The sequence below is a fragment of the Zea mays genome, chromosome 6 (genome assembly GCF_902167145.1).
Source record: "Zea mays cultivar B73 chromosome 6, Zm-B73-REFERENCE-NAM-5.0, whole genome shotgun sequence".
Classification (NCBI taxonomy): Eukaryota; Viridiplantae; Streptophyta; class Magnoliopsida; order Poales; family Poaceae; genus Zea; species Zea mays.
Genome location: NC_050101.1, coordinates 131,679,384 through 131,701,428, shown reverse-complemented (window position 1 = coordinate 131,701,428; position 22,045 = coordinate 131,679,384). Strand labels below are relative to the sequence as shown.

At 45.3% G+C, this 22,045-nt stretch overlaps 3 protein-coding genes across 3 annotated transcripts; 1 reads left to right on the top strand and 2 right to left on the bottom strand.

The window, feature by feature from the left end:
- Positions 1-302: 302 nt before the first annotated feature.
- Positions 303-4,448, bottom strand: LOC103631392 (aspartyl protease family protein At5g10770). Its single transcript, XM_023300422.1, has 5 exons — positions 4,416-4,448; positions 4,249-4,319; positions 4,009-4,089; positions 1,737-1,804; positions 303-1,647 (listed from the first exon to the last, which is right to left on the bottom strand). The coding sequence occupies exons 1-5, from the start codon at positions 4,446-4,448 to the stop codon at positions 347-349; spliced, it is 1,554 nt and encodes a 517-aa protein (XP_023156190.1). The 3' UTR covers positions 303-346.
- Positions 4,449-10,511: 6,063 nt separating this feature from the next.
- Positions 10,512-11,914, top strand: LOC100280551 (peroxidase 1). Its single transcript, NM_001153470.1, has 2 exons — positions 10,512-10,902; positions 10,988-11,914. Exons 1-2 carry the CDS (start codon positions 10,666-10,668, stop codon positions 11,765-11,767), a joined length of 1,017 nt encoding a protein of 338 aa, NP_001146942.1. The 5' UTR covers positions 10,512-10,665; the 3' UTR covers positions 11,768-11,914.
- A 1,947-nt stretch (positions 11,915-13,861) lies between these two features.
- LOC103631393 (aspartyl protease family protein At5g10770) lies at positions 13,862-15,143 on the bottom strand. Its single transcript, XM_023300335.1, has one exon. The coding sequence runs from the start codon at positions 15,065-15,067 to the stop codon at positions 13,862-13,864; it is 1,206 nt and encodes a 401-aa protein (XP_023156103.1). The 5' UTR covers positions 15,068-15,143.
- Positions 15,144-22,045: the final 6,902 nt, after the last annotated feature.

Here is a 22,045-nt window from a genome sequence, read left to right as displayed (position 1 = left end):
TCCGATTTTCGATCCATTTTTGTCATCTCGCAATATAATCTCGTGACCCATCCCATCTCCGATAATTCTGATACCGAATCCATTTGCAAATAAAAATATAAAAATGAAAACAAGAAAAGTTTATCCTAACCGATTCCATCCGTACTCATACGCCCTAAAAGCAATATGCACCATTGAATAAATTTAATATTTTTTTAGAATTGTTTTAATTAAATTGACAGTGAGATCTTACGTTTGCAATTTTCGAACCACATATAAAATAGAAGTACATCATTATTCCGATCATCCATTATTGCAGCTGCGATGGCAACGACTGTGAGATTTTGAAAGACAACAGCAACAGCACTTAGCAAGCGCCTGGCCGGAATCCGACGTGTCCGCGGCCAGAATCGTAGAGCACCTCGAAGGTGCGCTGGTTGACATTGCCAATGATTCCGACATCTCCATCCGAGGCCCCTCCGGCGAACGCGAGGCAGTCTTGGATGAGAACCCCCGAAGGCACGTCGAGGTCGATCGTGGCGCCGCCGTCGAACGTGAGGGCGACGGTCGGCACCGTCACGTTGGCGATGCCGGTGAAGTTGTAGCACGTGTCAAGCACGTCGTCGTTGTTGGGTGGCAAGAGCGGGTACGCGGACATGGCGGTCCGGAAGGCCGTCCGGAGCGCCGAGTAGGCCGTGTCCGGCAGCCCCGTGATGATGGTGCCGGAGTCTATGATCATGCCTCCAGAGAGCACGGTCGGCGGTATGTCGAGCGGCTTCCCTCCGACGCTGACGCCGGTGAGGTTGACCAAGTAGAACGTGGCCTGCTCCGGCAAGCTGTGGAGCGGCGTGAAGAGGAACCCCGCCGTGTCGTTGTTGTTGGTCGGTGCGCCGAGCGCGAGGAACCCCGTGGTGCTGTTCCCCGGCGGGAGGCAGTACGAGAAGGCGCCGCCGTACGTCTCCGCCGTCTGCGAGACGAGTGACTCGGGCGCGCCGCCGAGCCCGAGGAGGCCGTCGAACAGGTCGAACGTGCCTTGCTGGACCAAGCCGCAGCCGAAGCCGAAGTCCTTGACGGAAACCTGTGGGCTCAGCGTGAGCGTCTCCGTGCTGTACACCCCAACCGTGGTGTCCCTGTTGCCGTACTCGATCCCGTACTGGCACAGGGAGGTGCCGCTGGAGTTGGTGCAGCCATGGTCGTAGGCGTCAGGCACGAGGTCCTTGCACGCCTTGGAGTCGCACGGGACGGGCGCGTACGTGGACGACGCGGTCGGGTCGTACAGGGGGTCCTTCTGCGGGTAGCACGACGAGGAGTTGCAGGGCTTGCACTGCACCCACGACAGGTCGCTGCCTGTGTCGATGAGCACCGTCTGCTGGACGGCCGGCGTGCCGATGCCCAGCGTGACGACGTACTCCAGCGAGTCCACCGCGGCGCCGAGGGACGTCGGGATACTCACGTCGGACAGCGTGGTCGTGCGCCCTGATGCCTTGGCCTTGCGCGTGATATGGTCCCTGCGGGCGCGGTCCCTGCGAAGCCTCTCGGCTAGGGACGGCCAGCTACTAGTAGTGGCCGGCGCGCATGGTCCGTGCCGGTGCGCCAGCGGCATGGACGCACGGTTGGGATCAGAAGTCACTGACAAAAATAGCACCACTACAGAGTTAAGTCTGAAACCTGCTTAACGCCGCCCGGGCGCCAAAACTTAATTTGAGTATTACCCTGTGGTGCAGGTGAGCACGCTGGATTGGATGACGTAGACGTGCCTGTTGTTGTTGGCACCACAACAAAGCCGTGCTGCTCATTGCCTCCTCCAAGTGCAGTCAAACTGTAGCTGCATAGAAGAAGGACGCACAGAAGCATATGGGAAGAAGCCATTATTGCATTGCTTTTCCGTTGCAAAGCACGTCTCCGTACACAAGAGCTATTTATCGGCCAGTTTGGCGAACATTTTTTGTTTAATTAGTACCAAACAAGGCAGCATGCATCGATGTCTCCAAGAAAAGGACGGAGAAAAGCTAGAGGATAATATTCAACCTTTTTTTCCCACAGGTGTACGAACGAATGAATCTAGCAGGTCCGGCGATATATGCCCAAAATGTTGTTCTCTCTGCATTGTCGAATGCGTCCGCGCGCGCGCGTGTGTGTGACATCGTACGCATCAATTCAAGATTGCTAGGTCGTTAACGGGCTGCCTGCTGTGGTTTGCTGGATATCGATTACAACGCTACCTCCATGGCTACTTGCTGGTTGTATGAAAAACACCTTTTCCTTCTGATAGAAAAAACACGGATCTCAGCATTGTTTCGGCCACAAACGGCGCCGGCGCGCGAATGAAAAGTCAGAATGATATGATTCCTGAGGGGTTCGGGGTTGGGGTCGAGGGTCTATTATGTGCGAGATCCTCATTTAATCTTCACTTCAGCACAAACAAGTGCGTTTCAGGTACACTTCTATTGTCCAACAAAGTTGTAGAGCGGACGAACAAAAGAAAAGATCTTTACATCATTTAAGAAAAGACTCATCGAGGACAAGAAGGACAAGTGGGCAGACCAGTTACCTGAAGTGCTTTGAGGACTAAATACAACTGAATCCCGGGCTCATGCCCTCGATGCCCTAAACAAATACCATAAAGCAACAAAAAGTTGGCGAGATAAAACCGCCGTCACTAAAGAATTTCAAAAAGGAGACATCGTCCTCACTAGAATGGTACTAACATAATTGAAGGGCAAGCTCAAACCAAAATGAAAAGGCCCATTCATAGTCAAGAAAAAGACGTCGCCAAACTCCTACAGGCTCACGAGCCAAGCTGGCGTAGACCTCGACCACTCATCGAATGTAGTCAACTTACGGAAATACTACCTGTAAGGCGTCCGGTAGTGCCTTCGTGCCCTTATAACACACACACTCTGCATTCAGGCACGTACTCTTTTTCCTCGCAAAGAGGAGCGGGCTTTTTAATGAGGTCGAGCCATGTTATAATAAAAATGGAACATTCCTCCATCAGAAGTCGAACAAAGCCCTTACAATAGCCTTCGACATTCGACACTAAGCGAAGTCACCAACGGCGCGAGGCAAACCGTCGTTGGCGACAATATACATCCGAGCAAAAGACGCCTAAGGGTACAGGCAGATACGCATAGAAAACATGTGAAGTCAGAATACATCCAAGAAAAAGTCGTATAAGGGTGCAGTCGGATACGCACAGAAAACGTGCGAAGTCAGTATACATCCGAGCAAAGGTCACCTAAGGGTGTAGTCGGATACACACAACAAACGTGCGAAGTCGTCCTAGCAGACGCAAATATTCTGAACAAAAGTCGTCTAAGGGTGCAGGCAGATTAGCATAAAAAGTGTGCGAACACATTCACCAGTCACCAAAAAGCAATATAGTTGTCGCTCAGCGAAGGTGGGCGAGGGCAGCGTTCCGCTTTAAAAAAATTGCCAAGCAACGACAATACACAAATTGTATCCTTTAGGGTTACAAAGGCTCCTCCTTAAGAATAAGACTGGCCTCCCGAAAATTAAACAACATAAGCTCGAGCTCTTCAACTTTAAAGAGCGTCATAAGCTCCGGTTCCTCGAAACCCCCTTCAGTCGTCTGTGCTAGCACAATCCGACGAGGTCCCTCTTCCGACCGCACCCTCTCTCCTTCATGAAGGCGCAAAGGCGACATGCCCAACGCCTCGTAGAGCAAAACTTGCGAGCGAGGTCCGCCAAGTCCCATACGCCACCGTCTGCGACCGCCCTTGCCACCATGCGCAGACGCATCGACACTTCCCAACCTTCGTTTCGGAATACCAACATGATTCCTTTTGCCCTTTGTCGCTGGTATCGGGGCCCTAGACGAGAGCCCCTGATTCACTCCAGCTTCTACCCTAGACGCAACATCCAATGCAACAAAAAAATCTATGTCCTCTTCAGAGGACTTTTCGTCCATCTTCGCGAAGGGACTCAACCACCCCTCGCTATCTGACGACCACGAGCCAAGCCCAGAGTCCTCGCTGCTACTCAGACGAACTCCAGCGAGTCAACAACGTGACACATTCGGCAACCCTAATGATTTCCTTCCCCTTGTCTGAGGAGCCAAATTTATCTGCGCAGGCCCAGTCCCGGAACCTGCGCAGTAACCAATTTTAGTATCAGTGTACACCATAAGTACCACCACTCAGAAAGTCTACTCCTATTACACCTACTCATTAGCAGAAGGGCACGAAGTCCCTGTCTCGCTAGGATCGACGTGGCTGGCTTCCGCATGGGACAATTGCTCCTCCGCACCCACCACTGTCCTGGGTGGTCAGGGAGCCCTCCAGGCCAGCCAGGTTCTCAATCTCCTTGTCCCTCAATGCCTGCGGCAAGAAAACAACATAGCATTAGAAATCATAGATGTAAACACAGTTTCCTACCCCCAACCAGAGTAAAGGCCTTCACCTACTCAAACGCACGAACAACCCTTTCCCTAACAACAGTGCGACCATGCGGCCCCCACATCCGGTCATACAGTGTCCTAGCAGACCGCTTTAGCACATCGTCTTCGACCTAGAACACTTCCCGGTCGAGGTCCTCGTTGCCTTGGTCAAAATCTTTGAAGTGCCGACAGCCTTCGTGGGATAGAGCATTTGCAACGCCTTCGCATGTAACAAGGGAGGCGTAGGACATATGAGGCCCATCGTGATAGACGGGAGGGACTCCAACTCCTCCTGCAACCAACTAAGGAAGCAAGTCCCAACCTCCCCTCCAGATCTGTCGAAGGGGGCTGTCTCAACACCCAAGTCGTGATAGGCGTTAGCAAAAAAGCATGTGCCCGGTCCATGCCGGCCCACGTGGTAGCCTCCACCTTATCATGATAAGTCCTCGCATTCTATGCCTCTAGCTCCAATGCAGCAACGTGCTCTCAGGCGGTCTGGGCCTCCGTTTGCGACTTAGCCACGAGATCCTTCAGCTCGCCCAACTAATGGTTAGCCCCTCATTCTCCTTCTCAAGAAATCCGACCTTGTCCAAAAGGTTATGACTTTTGTTCTCAGCAGCAGACTTATCCTTGATAGCTTCTGTATTTTGCGTCCGAAGACACTCAACTTTGTCCTCTAGTCGTTTCTTATTAGAATGTAGCTATGAGGTCGCGAGGTGCACTAGCGCCCCAGACGACACTTGTTCAGCAAAAGTAGCAACCTATCACATGTGGACTTCATCAAACAAAAGGAAGAGAGATGAAGAGGGAGAGAAATAACAACTTACATAGTGCAGCAGCCGCTGCAACACCACCAGATGCATATGCCTCCATCAATAATAGCGCAGAAATGCGCCCACGGATCAGACAGTGTCTCCAACACAGACTTCATCTGTGTTGCAACAACCTGGCTAGATCCCGACCCTACAAACAAAATTCTTGTAATATATTTAAAAAATTGGACAAATGTTTTATAAGACAAGAACCAATGGTTACATGATCTTGGAACCAAGTGATGAAATTAGGTCATTTATGTATATCATCCACACACATTGCATCTAGATGCCTCTGAGTAGCTTGGTGTCAGCCCCTTCCAGTTTGGCTTATCGAACTCGCTAACAGGAGGAGGAAATATTGTGAATAAATGAAATAGAATATGTGTAGATTAAGAAGTGAATGGATTTTCTTTTTGGTGAGATAAGTTATCTTACCTGAAAAATTGTTCCATCTCTTCAATATTTGTGTACACATAGTGTAGAGCAGATTTTCGTTCTTCTAGACCAAAATTGTAGGCAGTGCAACCACAAATAATTTTGCCCTTCCATTGAAACATTTTGAGGACACTACAAGGTTATCTTCATCTACATGGTAACACAATGTAGGCTTCATGGCATTATTTTTATGTGCAAAGTATAGACTCATGAAGCATGCAATCTCTTTAAATTTGAATTCTTTAGTGATGCACCCTTCAACTCTTGAATTATTGTTAACAATTTTTCTAAGATTCTTTAGGGCTCTTTCAACATGATATATCCACCTATACTACACAAGGCCACCATCCTTGGCTTCATATGGTAGTTGAACAATGAGATATTGCATTGGGTTGAAGAATCTCGAAGGGAATATTTTCTCGAACTTCCATATAAGAACTGGTATCTATTTCTCTAACTTCTCCATCATATCTTTCCTTATTTCCTTTGCACAAAGCTGACTATATAAATAGCTTAACTTAGCTAGCGCCTTCCACACATCATCATGAAAGTACCCACAAAACATTATAACAAGGAGCCTTTACATGATTATGTGCTAATCATAACTCTACAAGTTAGTTAGGTTTGTAGTCTTTGAATTCAAGGCTCTTCTAAAGCTAGCACCATAACCATCAAGAAATTTCAAGTTTTTTGACCATTGCATCACTTATTTCTTCTATCTAGGCTTTAGGCAAAATGGAGCACGTGCCTTCCTACCATCTTCCTTGAGCTCAAGTGTTGTACGATGAGAAAAGTAGTGTTATGTTTTGTCTAGCCTTTAGATTGTCCTTCATAGTATTTGAGAAATCCATACATGTGCATATAATGCTTTAACCAATGTTACACTCCTGGTGCATTACATTAATGTTGTGCATCAAAAGCAATGCATTGGTGTGTGGGAGATCCCTAGTCCAAATATGTGAGGCTAATTTTCCTCCACTCCAAAACCTTCTAACTATTTCCCATCTATAGTTGGAACCAGTTTACTCAACATATCAGCAATTTCTGGCTCGCTTAAACGCTTTGGTGGCTCTTTTGTGACAATATTGTTCTTCCTAAATGTGTTCCTCTACCTCATGAAGACATGATTTTTGGGTGGGAAGCATCTACAGAAGTCATATTAATAGATGTTCCCACTAAATTCTAAGTGAAAACAATTTGTGTCCTTATCACAAATTGGACATGTCAAAGTGCTATGGAGCTCCATCGAGAAAAGATACCATATGCCATGAAATCATGCACCAACCACAAAAAAGCAACTCTATGGGTGAATTTCTCTTTCTTGTAATTGTCATATATATGCTTCGACTCCATCTCATAACTTTTTCAGCTCTTTGATAAATGTGGTTGCATCATCGCATGGAGATTTCTTTTAGGATTAACTAGGCCAGATATGATGAGGCATAGGAACATGAATCATACTTCATTGAAAGAGAAGATAGAATGGAATAGCAAAGATAGACCAACATGAGTACAAATATGCAGTTACATTAAAAGGCATGAAACCATCTTTTGCCAACTCGATGCGACTCGGGTCATTACCAAAGTCTTGGTCAAAGTTGTCCAGAGCCTTCTATGCATTACCTGCAGATGGCTATACCATCACATTGCCATTCTTGTGAACACCTTTCTGTCATCTCATATGCTTGGCTATATAGTTGGAGACAAGCAACAATTTCATACAATGTTCAAGGGGCATCAATCAATGTACCTTATGTGGATCCTTGGTCATCACATTCTCATGTTCACAACCCTAATGTACACCTCGATTTGCTACACACTTCGCAATGCAGAGACCTTTTAGCAACTTCTTTGAATGTTACATGTCTTTGAGCATCTTGTGATTTGCCGGAAGGATAAGCTCCTTATACATTTACCTTAGAATGCAAACTTGGACTTGATGACCATACGTTGGGTTACAAAAGCGAGGGTGGACACTATTATGTGTTCGTGTAGTGGCTTTTTTGAAACTCCAAGGAGCTCCAAGAACCTTATAACCTCCTTTGTCATTGAATCCACTAAATTTGGTTCATAGTCTGACCCTGTATCATTAACCATATCATCCTTTGCCACATGTGCCTCGTGTTGATGGTGTGACTCGCTATTTTGCAATCACACCTCTTAGCTTGGTATGAAATCATAGATACAAAGGTGGTGTTGAGCACCAAATTGAGCCTTGCGGACGGCCCGGCCCTGAGGCCGGACGGTCCACGGTCCGGACAGTCCGCGCCTGGGGGTCGGACGGTCCGCGCGTGCGCAGAGCAGATTAGGGTTCCGAGTTTTGTGTTATGGTTGTTAGCTAAAATCATGAAAAAAGCTCGGAAATTAGTTTGTAAAGGGTCCATCCCCCTCCTCTATAAATAGAGAGGTATACGGCCGATTTGTAATTATCAATCGAATCAATACAACTTCTATTTCGCATTTTATCCTAGGAGTAGTTCTAGTCTAGTTTAGGTTTAGCCTCTCGATCCTCAAATTCTTCGCCTCTCTTCGACTCTACGCCGATTAGAGGAGTCTATGTCGGCCGGCCCGAGCCTAGACAACCTCTAGGATCTCTCCTCCCCGACGGGGTCCCTCCCGGGAGCGAGATCCAGGCGCCGCCGGCGATCTTCCGCCGCCCCTGCGCACACGCGGACCGTCCGGCCCCTAGGGCACGGACCGTCCGGTCGTCAGGCAGGAAACCTTAGCCCCTGCGCCAGGTCGCGGACCGTCCGGCCCCAGGCCGCGGACCGTCCGCGCCTAACCAGCGAGCACCGCCGCCGGTTCTTCTTGAGTATTTGGCGCTCCGAAAAGGCGTCAACAGGTGGAATACTATTGTTTTATGTCCATGCATTTATAGTTGCGATAATTTGTACATGGGCATTTATAGTCGCGATAATTTGTACAAACTAAATGTGCAGTCAATAAATTTCCGAGTCTTCACTAACCACTCACTACCGGAATCAGCTTCTTTGCCGTGTGTTCTAAACACACGGCAAAGGCTATTTTACACTCGGCAAAGGCTTTGCCGAGTGTAACACTCGGCAAAGAACGTTCGGCGAACTGTACATCGGCAACAGCTTCTTTGCCGAGTACTTTTTGTCGGGCACTCGGCAAAGACTTTGCCGAGTGCCATTTGGCACTCGGTAAAGACATTGAAACTCTATGATTTCATGTGTAGTTCTCCTAGGTTTCTACAAATAGTGTCCCACAGCTTTCTCCAAACATTCTAAAATTTTTATCGCAGCCTGTACATATGATATCATGACACGTGGACAAGTTTCAGGATTTTTTGACTTTGTTTGTGTTTTATACAATTTTTAAACATGTGTATGGCAAGTTCACGGCCATGTTTAGTGAGCATGTTGCTCGAAGTTTCCGGTCCGCTCCTGGAATCGGTCGTAACTAATGCTAAGTAACATGAATATCATTTTTGCATGCACGGTTTTCCAAGTTTCGAGTGACCTACAGTTCAAATCTAAATTTTCCGAAGAAATTCAAATAAACGAACTAAATCTACTAACGATTGAAAACTCTGTTAAAATTGTCCACAAATGATACATGTAGGTCTACATAGTGTAGGAACATACCACAAAAATTTCGAGAGACAAAATAAAAAAAATAAAAATATACTTTGCCGAGTGTCCAGGGATGACACTCGGCAAAGTATGCTTTGCCGAGTGCCTACTATGTGGCACTCGGTAGAGAATCTCTTTGCCGAGAGCCAACGGATGACACTCGGCAAAGACTAACGGCCGTCAGCTTTGGGACGGCCGCTGACGGCCGTTTGCCGAGAGCCCACTTTGCCGAGTGTTTGACACTCGGCAGAGTTGTCTTTGCCGAGTGCCGTTCTGTGCCGAGTGTTCAGCGCTCGGCAAAGTTGTCTTTGCCGAGTGCCTAACTTTACCGAGTGCGGCACTCGGCAAAGCTTTCTTTGCCGAGTGCCCGACAAAAGGCACTCGGCAAAGAAGCCAACACTCGGCAAAGCCTCGGATTCCGGTAGTGACTTACCGAGTGAACTCTAATTTTATTGTAGCCATCATACATCCATCAATGATCCTCACCCATAATAATTATGCTACAACCATAGGCCAGAGTTATTGATGCATAATTGTCATCAGCCCTCTTGCGTAAACTACCTCTTGTAGGCCGGCTGGAATTAAACATCTATGTGTATGTAATATAAAGAGTAGAGAGCATGTGCTACCTTGTTAGCAAAAGATTGAATAGACACGAAATAAAACCAAATGGCCATGACGCGCAAAAGATCTGAGTAAAATTATCTCTTATAGGCTACAGAAACGTAAGCAAGCTTTTGTCCAGTGAAAACCGGTAGCAAATCATACGAACTACTGTCCGTCGTGCCGGGGGGCGATGACGCGCAAAAGCCACGGTCAACCTACCGGCCAATGCTGCGGAGAACATGCATCTCTCTCTTTCGTAACGTTCACGTACGTTACGCCACGACCAGATGCATGCCGCAACCTACGAAATAATATAATTCCTCTGCTCACCATAGGGACGTACATTATCATGCATATGCATATACAGCTAGTAGCGCGCGCGGCCCAAATCATTGAGAACTCACATGCATGGCGACGGATAATTGCCTTCATTCTTAATTACTCGATCAGTGTAGATACGAACCATGTTACGGTCGACGCGCGTCCGCCATGCATGAATTCATCAGCGCCAACTATCTCGCCATGTCTTTGTAATAGATGGCAGTTAGCACATGGCTTGTGTACGCAGGAACAGGTTGTCACGTACGCCACGGCACACGCAACTCCACAGGTCGTCGTGTAGCTAGCTATAAGGTTAGCCAAACACCTCTATAAATACTTGCAGAGACCCAAGGCATGTCCCATTATCCACATTCTTTCCAGCTAGCTCCTGAGATTACTTGCAAAACATTCTTGTTGTTTGCTCTAGCTAGCTGCTGCACCATATATAGAACTATCGATCTGAGCCATTATATTGTTGGCATTTGTGCTCGATCGACGTCGTCGTCGTCGTCCCATGGCGACTAATAAGCCTTTTGCAGTTAATAAGCTGCTGCCAGTTGTGGCCCTCCTGCTCCTCCTCGCAGCATGTAGCTCACCGGTGGTGGTGGCTCAGCTGGTCGCCGGCTACTACAGCAAAACATGCCCGGACGTCGAGGAGATCGTCCGCGACGAGATGGAGAAGATCATCTCGGCTGCACCCAGCCTTGCTGGCCCGCTCCTCAGGCTGCATTTCCACGACTGCTTCGTCAGGGTAAGTTCACTACCTAATTGTAAACTATGCTTTTTTGGCCACCATAGAAGTAGAACCGACAGAAATGTAAACTACCTAATTGCAGGGCTGTGACGCCTCTGTGCTGCTCAACTCTACGGAGGGCAACCTGGCGGAGAGGGACGCGAAGCCGAACAAGAGCCTCCGGGGATTCGGTTCCGTGGAGAGGGTGAAGGCCAGGCTGGAGGCCGCCTGCCCCGGCACCGTTTCCTGCGCGGACGTCCTCACCCTCATGGCCCGCGACGCCGTCGTGCTTGCCAAGGGGCCATTCTGGCCAGTCGCGCTGGGGAGGAGAGACGGCCGTGCGTCCAGCGCGACGGAGGCGGCCGACCATCTGCCTCCAGCTTACGGAGACGTGCCCCTGCTCACCAGGATCTTCTCTTCCAAGGGCCTCGGCGTCAAGGACCTCGCCGTCCTCTCCGGCGCCCACACGCTAGGCACGGCGCACTGCCCCTCCTACGCCGACCGCCTCTACAACTTCAGCAGCGCCTACGACTCGGACCCGTCCCTCGACACCGCGTACGCCGACCGGCTCAGGTCGCGCTGCAAGAGCGTCCACCACGACGACAAGGACAAGGCCATTCTGTCCGAGATGGATCCCGGCAGCTACAAGACCTTCGACACCAGCTACTACCGACACGTCGCCAAGCGCCGGGGGCTCTTCCAGTCCGACGCCGCGCTCCTCGCCGACGCCACCACTAGGGAGTACGTCCACCGTATTGCCACCGGCAAGTTTGACGACGTGTTCTTCAACGACTTCGCCGAGTCCATGACCAAGATGGCCAACGTCGACGTGCTCACCGGTGCCGAGGGGGAGATCAGGAAGAAATGCTACATCGTCAACTAAAGTATACATGTATTATCAGCTAGCTAAATCATTATTGTTGTTTTAATGAGTTTAACTCCGTCCACTAGATGATAGGGCGTGTGTCTGCCTGTTATTAATCAATGTAATGTATGTACTCCTATTTTGCTGTAAATTCATTCTTATCAATATGATCGTGGCAGATAAACTCATAAACCGGAACGAGCAGATTATATATTTCAGATAAAACAGTTATATAAGTAAACATATATGTACACAAGTTTTAGGTATATATGCAGTGCATGATAAATTTTGAGTAAAGTACACTAGCGACCCATAAATTTGACATGTTGTATTATTTACCTTCCGAACTCAGAAAACCGGGAAAACAATTTTTCGAACTTTTTCAGCCCATACAAACCATATAAAATCGGATACCGACGTGGCATGACAAGCCAGAGCCACTTGAGGTCCCCAATTTCAATGATATGTCACTTGAGTCCCCCAATCTTTCATTGGTTTGCTCTGATGTGGCACGACACATCATCATTATGTTTTTAATGAGTGGTATATATGTTATAAAGGTACATCTTTATCTTATATACTTTAGCATCATTGACAATCTTTCCACAAATTTTATACTCATGCATGTGTGTAAGCTTGAATCTAATCATTCAAGCACTCATGTAGCAGAAGTTATCACTACTGAATAAAGTTTTATGGTGCTTATTCATATCATAATGACAAAGCTTAAAGTTAGAGAAGCGACATAAAATCCAAACCAAGTTAACAATTTACACTAGTGTGAAACACAAGCTTGGATTATGCTTAGTTTTTATTTGTTTGTAGAATTATCATCAATACCAAAAAAAAAAGAGATTGAAATGTCCTTGCTTTATTTTGGTAAATGGGTGATAACTTAGGTGGATTAATATTGTTTATGTGAGATACATAGAATTTAGTCCACATATACACTGGGGTGAGTAACTCTAGCTAGCCATGTAGATATGATGTTAAAAGATAAATATGTACCTTTATAACATATAAACCAGATGTTGATGTATCGTGCCACATTAGAGCAAACCAATGAAAGTTCGGGGACTCAAGTGACATATTATTTAATTTCGGGGACCCAAGTGACACATGTCAAGTTGAGGACCCAAGTGGCTCCGACGTGACATATGTCATATCGGCATCCGGTTTTACAAACCCGGCTTTGGATGGTTTTACATGGGCAGACAAAGTTCGAGGACCTGTTTGCTCGGTTTTCTGAGTTCAATGGTAAGTGACACATCGTGCCAAATTCATAGATCGCTAGTGTACTTTACTCATAAATTTTCAAGAAAATTGCTAGAGCTAACCTAATAATCACTTCCGGGTTGAAAGCCACCATAACTACCGAAATTCATGCCGATGAGATGGAGTGACCTATAATTGCAGTTTGGCTAACTCGATAACGAGTTATTTGTTTGTGCCCTCATCAAACGTAGGCTTCGGCAGAATACCCTCATATAAATGGGCTCTAGTATACCCTTCTCAAATCGTGCCTCTGTTAAAATACCCTTTCCTGCATTTAAAAAATATTTTAACCAGTTAATCAGCGCCTAAACTTGCAATTATAACCTCACCCAATCTTTTAGAATCTTTTATCATCTCCCATCTCCACGCAAGTTCTTCCCCAGTGGCTCAAGTTCTTCCCCAGTGGCTTTTCCACTCGTTCGCTGTGAGCTGAGCGGCGCCGCCGCTGCCTGAACGCCGCATCTCCCCCTCCTCTGACGTCGCGCCTCTTTGAACACCCGTTCCTGGATTAGCTACCTGACTCTGTCCTGCATGTCGGTTCTCTGCCTCTTATTTTATCTGAATAGCCACTATGGAGCGTGGTTATTCAGTGTCGTCACAACGCGTGGTTATCAAGAAAGATCATATATCAAAATGACTCCAACGATACAACTCAACATTATTTATCATCCGGTAACTATGGAGCGTTTGTTTAGATTATAATATATCAAGATTATATAATCCAACAAATTTTGAACTAAGTGTTAGTTCAAAATTTATCAGATTCTATATAATATGGACATATTATAATCCTAAACAATAACCCCTACGTATTTTTGTTATTATTATTATTAAAAATCAGCAACTTGCCGAGGCGAATCCGATCTTCTCAGCGGCAACGTCGTAGATCACCTCGGTGTTCCGCTGCTGCATGTTGCCAACGATAGTGAACGGCATCGCAGAAGGCCTCGCCACGAACCCGAGGCAGCCGATGGCGGGCGCCGTGTCATCGGGGAATATGAGGATCCCGAAGAAGCTGAGGTCGAACACGGAGCCGTCGCTGAACTTGAAAGACACGGCCGGTATGAAGATCGCGCTCTGGCCCGTGAAGTCGTAGCACGTGTCGAAAGGGTCGTACGCCGGCGCCGGCTTGTACTGCGTCATGGTGAACTTGAACCGGTCGCGGAGCGCAGTGTACGCCTCCGGCGGGAGGTAGGTGAGGATGGTGCCGGAGTCGAGGAACGTGCCGTCGTCCGTGAACAGCGTTGGTGGCACCGGCAAGATGTAGCCGCCGATGTCGATGGAGACGAGCTCCACGAAGTAGAAGGACGGGTAATCTTGCTTCTGTACCATCGCCGTGTACTGCACGTCGTCGTTGGAGGCCGGAGTAGTGGGGCCGATGGTGAGGTACCCATGCGTGGTGTTGTCGGACGGCAGGCAGTACGAGAAGGTGCCGCCGAACGACGCGGCGGCCTGCGAGGACAGCGACAGCTGGCCGCGGCCGAGGCCGATCAGCCCGTCGACGTCGCCGAAGTCCCCAAGATTTGTCTGGCCGCACCCGAACGCGAACCCGGGGAGCGCCCGCGTGGAGGTTAGCGACAGCGTCTCGTGGGACAGGACCCCCGCGCTGGACGAGCCATCGCCGTACTCGACCTTGTAGAGGCAAGTGCCGTTGCTGCACTTGGACCCGTCGGCGGCAGCGCACTGCGGGTGGCCGCAGGGGACAACTGAGTAGGTGGCCGACTTCGTCGGGTCGAAGATGGGGTCGTGCTGCTTGTAGCAGTGCCCCGAGCACGGTAAGCACTGGATCCACGACACGTCGCTCCCGGTGTCGAAGATGACCGTGTACGTCTGGGCCGGAGTGCCGAAGCCGACGGTGACGACGAACTCCAGAGTGTCCAGGGAGGTCCCGGTGCTGTCCGGGATCGTCACCGACGGAGCCTCGGCTGGGGGCGCCACCGGAGGATACGAAATCGGTATCCCGGGGATGGGGAAGGGGTCAGCCGATGGAGGTGCAGCTGATGAGACGGAGGACCTCCGGAGGAGGGTGCTCAGCCGGTTCATGTCGTGCCGCACAAATGACCCACTCGCGCCATTTTTCGGTGCAAGCCCGGAGCTTGCAGAGACTGTGAGCTTGTTACCAGAAGCTGTCAATGGCATGCAGTCAATGGGAGTCAGCTACATGCTAAGCATGAATATTATGGATTAGCTCGCTCAGACAATGCATGGTTGCAAGTTGCAATAACACACAGGATCTGCGTATTGTTGCTTTCTTTTTAAAAAAAAATGGAACTTGTTAAATTTCAGGAACCATAAAAATGGGTTTTAAAAATAACAAAAAAATTAATTAAGGAAGGTCTCAACCTAGGTCCCACCCGCCCGTCTCCATCGAAGTTACAAGTCGCGGCATTTTTCACGTGCTACACGGTCACTGAGAACAAACCTCCAACTTCACTCTCGCACGTAGACCCCTTTACCATTCCACCTATCACTTACGCCTTATCTACTTTGTTGTTTTGTTGCCTATACATTACAAACAATCCGAATGCCATGATGATGATTGAACGGTAACCACCATATTAATTACTATATCAGCCTTATTATTATTATGTAGTTGAAATAATGTGGAGATATCACGTCGGCTTATTTAATCTGTAGCGTCTGGTTGATTAAATTATTAATAACACGGGAAAGCTGCGTGATTCTTGCGCTGGGGTATATAGTTTCATCCACGTGCACGCGGTTCGATGATCATGGTCCGTACCTGGCTTCTTCGTCCAGACGTGAGCCTTGGAGGAGCTCAGCAGTTCGTCCATGCTGACGGAGAGGTATCGCCGCTTCGCCGCTGCAGAGGCGCCGCAGAGAAGGCAGAGCACGAGCAGGCGCACCACCAGTTGCGAGGCCATTGCGTGCGGCATGCAGCGATCGATGATGCGAGGACACGTGATGTGGTCACTAATAAATAGCCAGCCGCGGTGCAGCACTATGCTTTGGAGCGGCCGAACAATCATCTTTGGCTGAGGTAACTATGATCTGTGTGCGTGTTGCCAAACAACGAGCGGCATATAGATCTGCCCGTCCGGACGGACGGCGGCAACCAGAAGGACACGACGCAATCGATGCAAGGTTGGGGGTTTCTTTTCTCGACCGGCGGAGAATGTACTCGATCGCTCTGTACCAAGATAAACCAATTCCTATATCCGTTTTGGTAGGGTTCTAACTTGTCTAAAACCAGCTCTAGCTTTTCCAAAAAAAACAGCCTTTTCAGAGTAGAGCTGAAGCCATTGTGTGAATTTTTTAGTAAAAACGGTTTATTCTAGAGCCAGAACAATTTTATGTACTAAAGTGCACAAACCAAAGACTGAGCCGGTGAAGTTACTATTTGTAGCTTCTTCTCCACGGTACAAAAATGACTCTACCTTTCAAGTGATTTTCGTAGTAAGTCATTTTTTTAAAAAAGGTGTTTGACAAAGCTCTGGCTTTTTTTTCTAAAGAAAAGCCAGAGATGAAGTCTTGCCAAACAGGCTCAAAGTCAAACTAATAATGACCTAGGTTCTAGCTTATCCAAAACCAGGTCTATCTCTGCCTTTTAAAAAAACAACTTTTTTGGAGTATAGTCAGATCAAACTTGAGATACCATTGTATGGAAGCTTGCTTCAATCCATAAATGGACTTTCTTAAGTGACATCCCATATTTTCTTTACCTTGCACCACAAAATCCTTTGGTTGTGCCATGAAAACATTTTCTTATAACTCCCTAGTTAGGAAAGTTATCTTAACGTCCATCTGCTATAGTTCAAAATCATAATGAACCACTAGAGCCATGATTATTCTGAACGAATCTTTCGCCGAGACAGGTGAGAAGGTTTCATTGTAATCAATGTCTTCTATCTATGTGAACCCTTTGACCACAAGTGTAGCCTTATATCTTTCTACGTTCTCTCTAGAATCACGCTTGGTTTCATAGACCCACATACAATCTACTATTTTGTCTCCTTTGGGAATGACTTCTATGTCCCAAACTTGATTCATTCTCATGGACTCTAATTTATCTTTCATAGTAGAGAGACACTTGGATGAATTTTGGCTCCTAATAGCTTCTTCATATGTAGTGGGATTCCCTTCAGTATCTATATGCTCACAAACTTATATATCATTATTTTCTGCTTCTTCAGCCACATATAATTCATAGTCATAAAAAATGTAGATCTTCTGGTTCTCTGAGACCTTTTGTGGTTTACTTCCATTTCTGTATTGTAGGACTACTACAATGGTGGGTCACTTGGTAGGTTCTTAGTCCTCTTGTGCTTTAGGGAACACAGAAGGTGAAGCAACTTTCTCGTTGGTTGTTGCATAAGGTGATGCAACATTTGTAGTAGGGGTTTCACATATAGTGGGAACAATTGTTTATGGAACCTCAGCAGGTATCAAGAAGTATGGTTTTTCAACCATCGGAATCAAGATATACATCCTCTTTTCCTGAAGGTCAACTTCTAGAAATACAATATGTTTGGTTTCTACAAACTTAGTCTGTCTATCTGGACAGTAGAATTTGAAACCCTTCGACTTCTCAAGGTAACCAATAAAATGACAACTAGTGGTTCTTTCATCTAGTTTTCTCTGTTCGAGATTAAATATTCTAGCTTCTGCTAGACAACACCATAAGTGTAAATAGTTGAGTGAGGGCTTTTTATCTGTCCACAATTCATATGGGGTTTTAGGTACTGGTTTACTAGAACTTTGTTAAATATATGGATGGAGGTCTTCAAAGCCTCCACCCACAGACCCAACGGTAAACTAGAGTAACTCAACATACTCCTTAACATGCTCATTAATGTTATATTTCTTCTTTCTGCTACTCCATTCTATTTGGGCTCACCCTGGTGTTGAGTATTGAGCAACTATGTCATTTTCTTGTAGGAATCTCGCAAAAGGCCATAGGACTTGTCTATATGGTGTATGGCGGCCGTAGTAATCCCCCATGATCGGATCTTACTATCTTTATTTTCAGGTCATGTTATTCTCAACCTCTGCCTTGAATTGTTTAAACTTGTCTAAGGCCTCTAACATTTCTTTAATAATATAAATGTAACCATAGCAAGAGTAGTCATATATGAAGGTTATGGATAAATTGAACCCATCTATTGTCCTTACTAGGAAAAGATCATAGATATTTTGTATGAATTATTTCTAACACTCTTGTACTATGCTTAGTAGTTTTCTGGATCTTCTTTGCGAATTTACTGATGACGACATCACTCCATACATAAACGCATGGACTGATAACACGGTCACATGCACGACATAGATGGGGCCATAGATGTTTTTATTAGGAACCTTGGAGAGGACCAACAAGGTTTTATAAACCTTCGTGATGAGGTTACTCATGTGTCACTAATGATAATCAATGGAGAAGTGGTGTAGTAATTTTGCATTTGAATTTTTCTGGCTTTGCTGGATTTACTATTTTTAAAATCCCCAAATTCAGCCTGAAAGTATGAGCTCTCATTTTCCAAACATTTAATCTGATTTTAGACAAACTTGCATAAATTTTAGAGGACGCATCTTTACACAAAAAATCTAAAATTGGGTGTGTTTCCTTCTTATGTGCTGATGCAAAAGAGAAAAATATAAAAATACTCACAAAAAACTACGAATAGAGCAAAATCAGGGAAAAGGAGAAAAAAGTGTAGCACATAAGCAGAAATGCCAATTTTTTGTGCATCTCCATGATTGTTTTTCTCCCAACTTGTTTCCTTGTTGTACTTAGATCCTTGTTACCTCCTTTCTTGTGCTTTGATCCAACTGTTCTAATACATTTTCTAGGTCGGCAACTAGGACGAGTTCTTGGAACACTTATTCAGCATTGCTATCTGTTACTGACTGTGGCTGTGGGCCACATATATTTATTTAGTGAGCCTTCCCAAAGCTCCACTTTTCTCTCGAGCATGCAATCACACCCACACTCTTTGGACAGTCACGTCGGCCACCATTTGCCACCTATAGTGCTGGCAAGAACCTTGTAAGAGTAGGGTAAGGCACTTCATAACTTATTTTCCATCGCCACCCCTGAGAGTAGTTGTAGGGTTCATATTGTTTGTTTGTTGACTTTTGTTTCTATTTTGTGCTAACAATGACAGGACCAAATATCCAAATGGACAAGGAGAAGGGTCCTAAGCTTAATGATGATGAGTGCGTCTCTCAGCTGGAATTGAAGGAGAAGATACACACGATGACTGAAGCTTTCAATAAGTACCAGGACTCTACGACGACATCCTATGAGCGGCTTGATCGATGTGTTACTGAACTTGTTACACGCATGGACATGATAGAGGCTCGTCCCCCACCACAAGGTCCAGTCCCAGCCATCGGTGCAGTAGTGCTCTCTACTGCGGAGGACGTCGACGACGACGCCGATGTTGATGCACTGTTGCGACGGTGCCTCGCACGTAATCAACAAGGTATGAGAGGTAAGGGTAGCTATCGTCATCATAATCCCGAACTAGACAATAATCTATATGCTAAGATTAAGTTCTCTATTCTATTGTTCATTCGTTTATATGATGCTAAAGCTTACTTAGTCTAACACCCAAAATCCTATTTTGAGATTTATAAAAGCTTCTCCACAATATTTGAGATAAAATGACTTCTGATAATGAATTCTTCCTTATAAAGTATATCTCTCTAAATTAAATACATAACATTAAGTAAGAATTTTATAGTCAAAACTTAGGTCCAAAACTTAAAACTAAAGGTTGGAGTATTCCTCTCCTAAACAATGTGAATAGAACTACTTTTAAAATATCTAAATTAAAGTAACCCATGATGAATGTTATATGATAACTTTCCCTAAAGTAGAAAAACAATGAATATTAATTCTAGACTATGTTATAAGTTTGGCTACACATTCACATAATATTTTCCTAATATGAATGAATTGTGAAATATTTTTTATTAATTTATATGTTTTTAAGCATGGATAAATGAATTAATATAAAAATATGGATATAATTTATCCTTGCACTCATGCTAGTTTTGCTTGTGCGCATATAATGTAATCACTAATACAAACTCAACTTTGAATTCAAATTTGAAATTAGAATTGAAATAGGAAAAGAAACAAATAAGGAAATAGAAAAGAAAAATAAAACATAAAAGAAAACATGGGCCAACAACCCCTTTCTTGGCCCATCCCCTCATCCCTATTGGGCCTGACACCCCGCTTAGCCCACCTCTCCCCTTCCGTGTTTCTCTTTCCTCCATGACACTGTGCCCTTGACCACTCTCCTTTATCCAATAATGTTCTCTATAATCATTGTGGAATGTTTAGGTTTAATTTGATGGGACCCAATAGGTCATCCTAGTTTTATTTACTTCACTCCTTGCTTACCACTAAACTTTGGGGTAGTATCTGATATTGCTTTATGTGGTTTTGGGTGTTAAGATAAATATGATTCATGATCATGCTTTATTATTGTGATTATACTATTTAATGTTCATGAAAAGATTATGGTGTTAATTGGAACATAGAGCTTAACTTGAGATAACAGTGCTACCATAAGGGTGGAATGGGACACCCTTGGCTAAGTAATTAGGAAAGCTAGGGAGAGACTACCTTACCTAAAAGGGGCAAGCGGGGAAGCGTCTTTGTAGAGTATAGGGAGGTTCTCGGGTTGGAATGTCTGTTTAGCTTTCCGAACAAATGATTCCTATGCTTGCTTCTTCCTGAATATGTAGCAGGTTTTCTCGAACTAGTGGAACTTTGAAAATGCCTCGTAGTGGTACCTTGCCTTGTCTCCTTGGTAGAGATGAATGAGATTTCTAGACCCCTTAGCAAATGGGTAACACGATTTGTGGGTAAAGATGTGCAACCTTTGTAGAGTGTAAAACTGGTATATCAGTCATGCTCACAGTCAAGAGCGACTCATGACTCTCACATGATTAACTTATGGAATTAAACTTAATCTGTCATATACATTGCATTGTGGGAGTTATTATAATTGTGATATCTTATTTTATTGGGATGGTATATACTTACACTTAGTAACTACTAATGAAACTTTGACCAACTTTAAAAGCAATGCTCAGCTTTAATCATCTTCTTCGGTAAGCCTTACACTTCGCATGAGCCCCCACCGTAAGTGAGCTCATGCGCATTATTCCTCACAACTTGTTGAGTGATGAACGCATGTGAGCTCACTCTTGTTATACTCACAACCCCTAGGTCAAGGACAGGTACCACAAGATAAGATAGGGATGAAAATGGGACGAATACAGCCGGATATAAGATCATCATGTATCCTACCCTAATGTATTTCTCTCGGATACGGGACCGGATACGGGTAGTTAAGATTCGGGACGGATACAGTACGGGACCTGGTAATAATCTGGATGGGTAAGAAACGGATAACAGATACTACTCGGGTAGGTACAGGATAATTGTCGGGTAGTTCGTCCGATGATATTAATTGTCCAACCATCCAACAATCACATAAGTTAAGCAATACATAATCATGTATATGATAGATCAAATGTAAGAAAGGAAACCGATAAAATTGACATCATGCAGTTCAAAGTTACTTATCACAAGGACATTGTAGAACCAACACCGGTATATGTAAAATTCATAAAATATTCTAGTTTCACTCAAAAATTACAAATAAGTTACAAGAAGATAACTCAAGTCCTCATATAAAAATGATAAAGTAAAGTACTGATTATGTTGAAACTTGGATACTTACACTGATTTCACATGTAACTCGTAAAAATAAGTGAAAGTGAAATGGAAGAAACGCGGGCATCTTATAGATTTTATGATCCAAACATTTTTTATTGTTATATATGGACATATGTTGTGTCTTCGTAAAATTTCACGATTTTTTAGGCTATTTATGTATATATTAATTTCCTGTCATAGAAAATCATCAAAAGATAATTAAATCCTTAAAATATTGTAGTATCGACCAAAAAATACAAATAAGTTACCAATACTAATAAATAGTCTATAAAAAGATAACCTTAAGTTTCCACGTGGAGATGACC

Coding starts and splice junctions, on each gene's coding strand:
- LOC100280551 (NM_001153470.1), top strand. CDS start 10,666: ATGGCGACTAATAAGCCTTTTGCAGTTAATAAGCTGCTGCCAGTTGTG. Junction 10,903..10,987: donor TCCACGACTGCTTCGTCAGG/GTAAGTTCACTA, acceptor ACCTAATTGCAG/GGCTGTGACGCCTCTGTGCT.
- LOC103631393 (XM_023300335.1), bottom strand. CDS start 15,067: ATGAACCGGCTGAGCACCCTCCTCCGGAGGTCCTCCGTCTCATCAGCT.
- LOC103631392 (XM_023300422.1), bottom strand. CDS start 4,448: ATGGTCGCACTGTTGTTAGGGAAAGGGTTGTTC. Junction 4,320..4,415: donor TGTTAGGGAAAGGGTTGTTC/GTGCGTTTGAGT, acceptor TTCTTGCCGCAG/GCATTGAGGGACAAGGAGAT. Junction 4,090..4,248: donor ACCACCCAGGACAGTGGTGG/GTGCGGAGGAGC, acceptor GTTACTGCGCAG/GTTCCGGGACTGGGCCTGCG.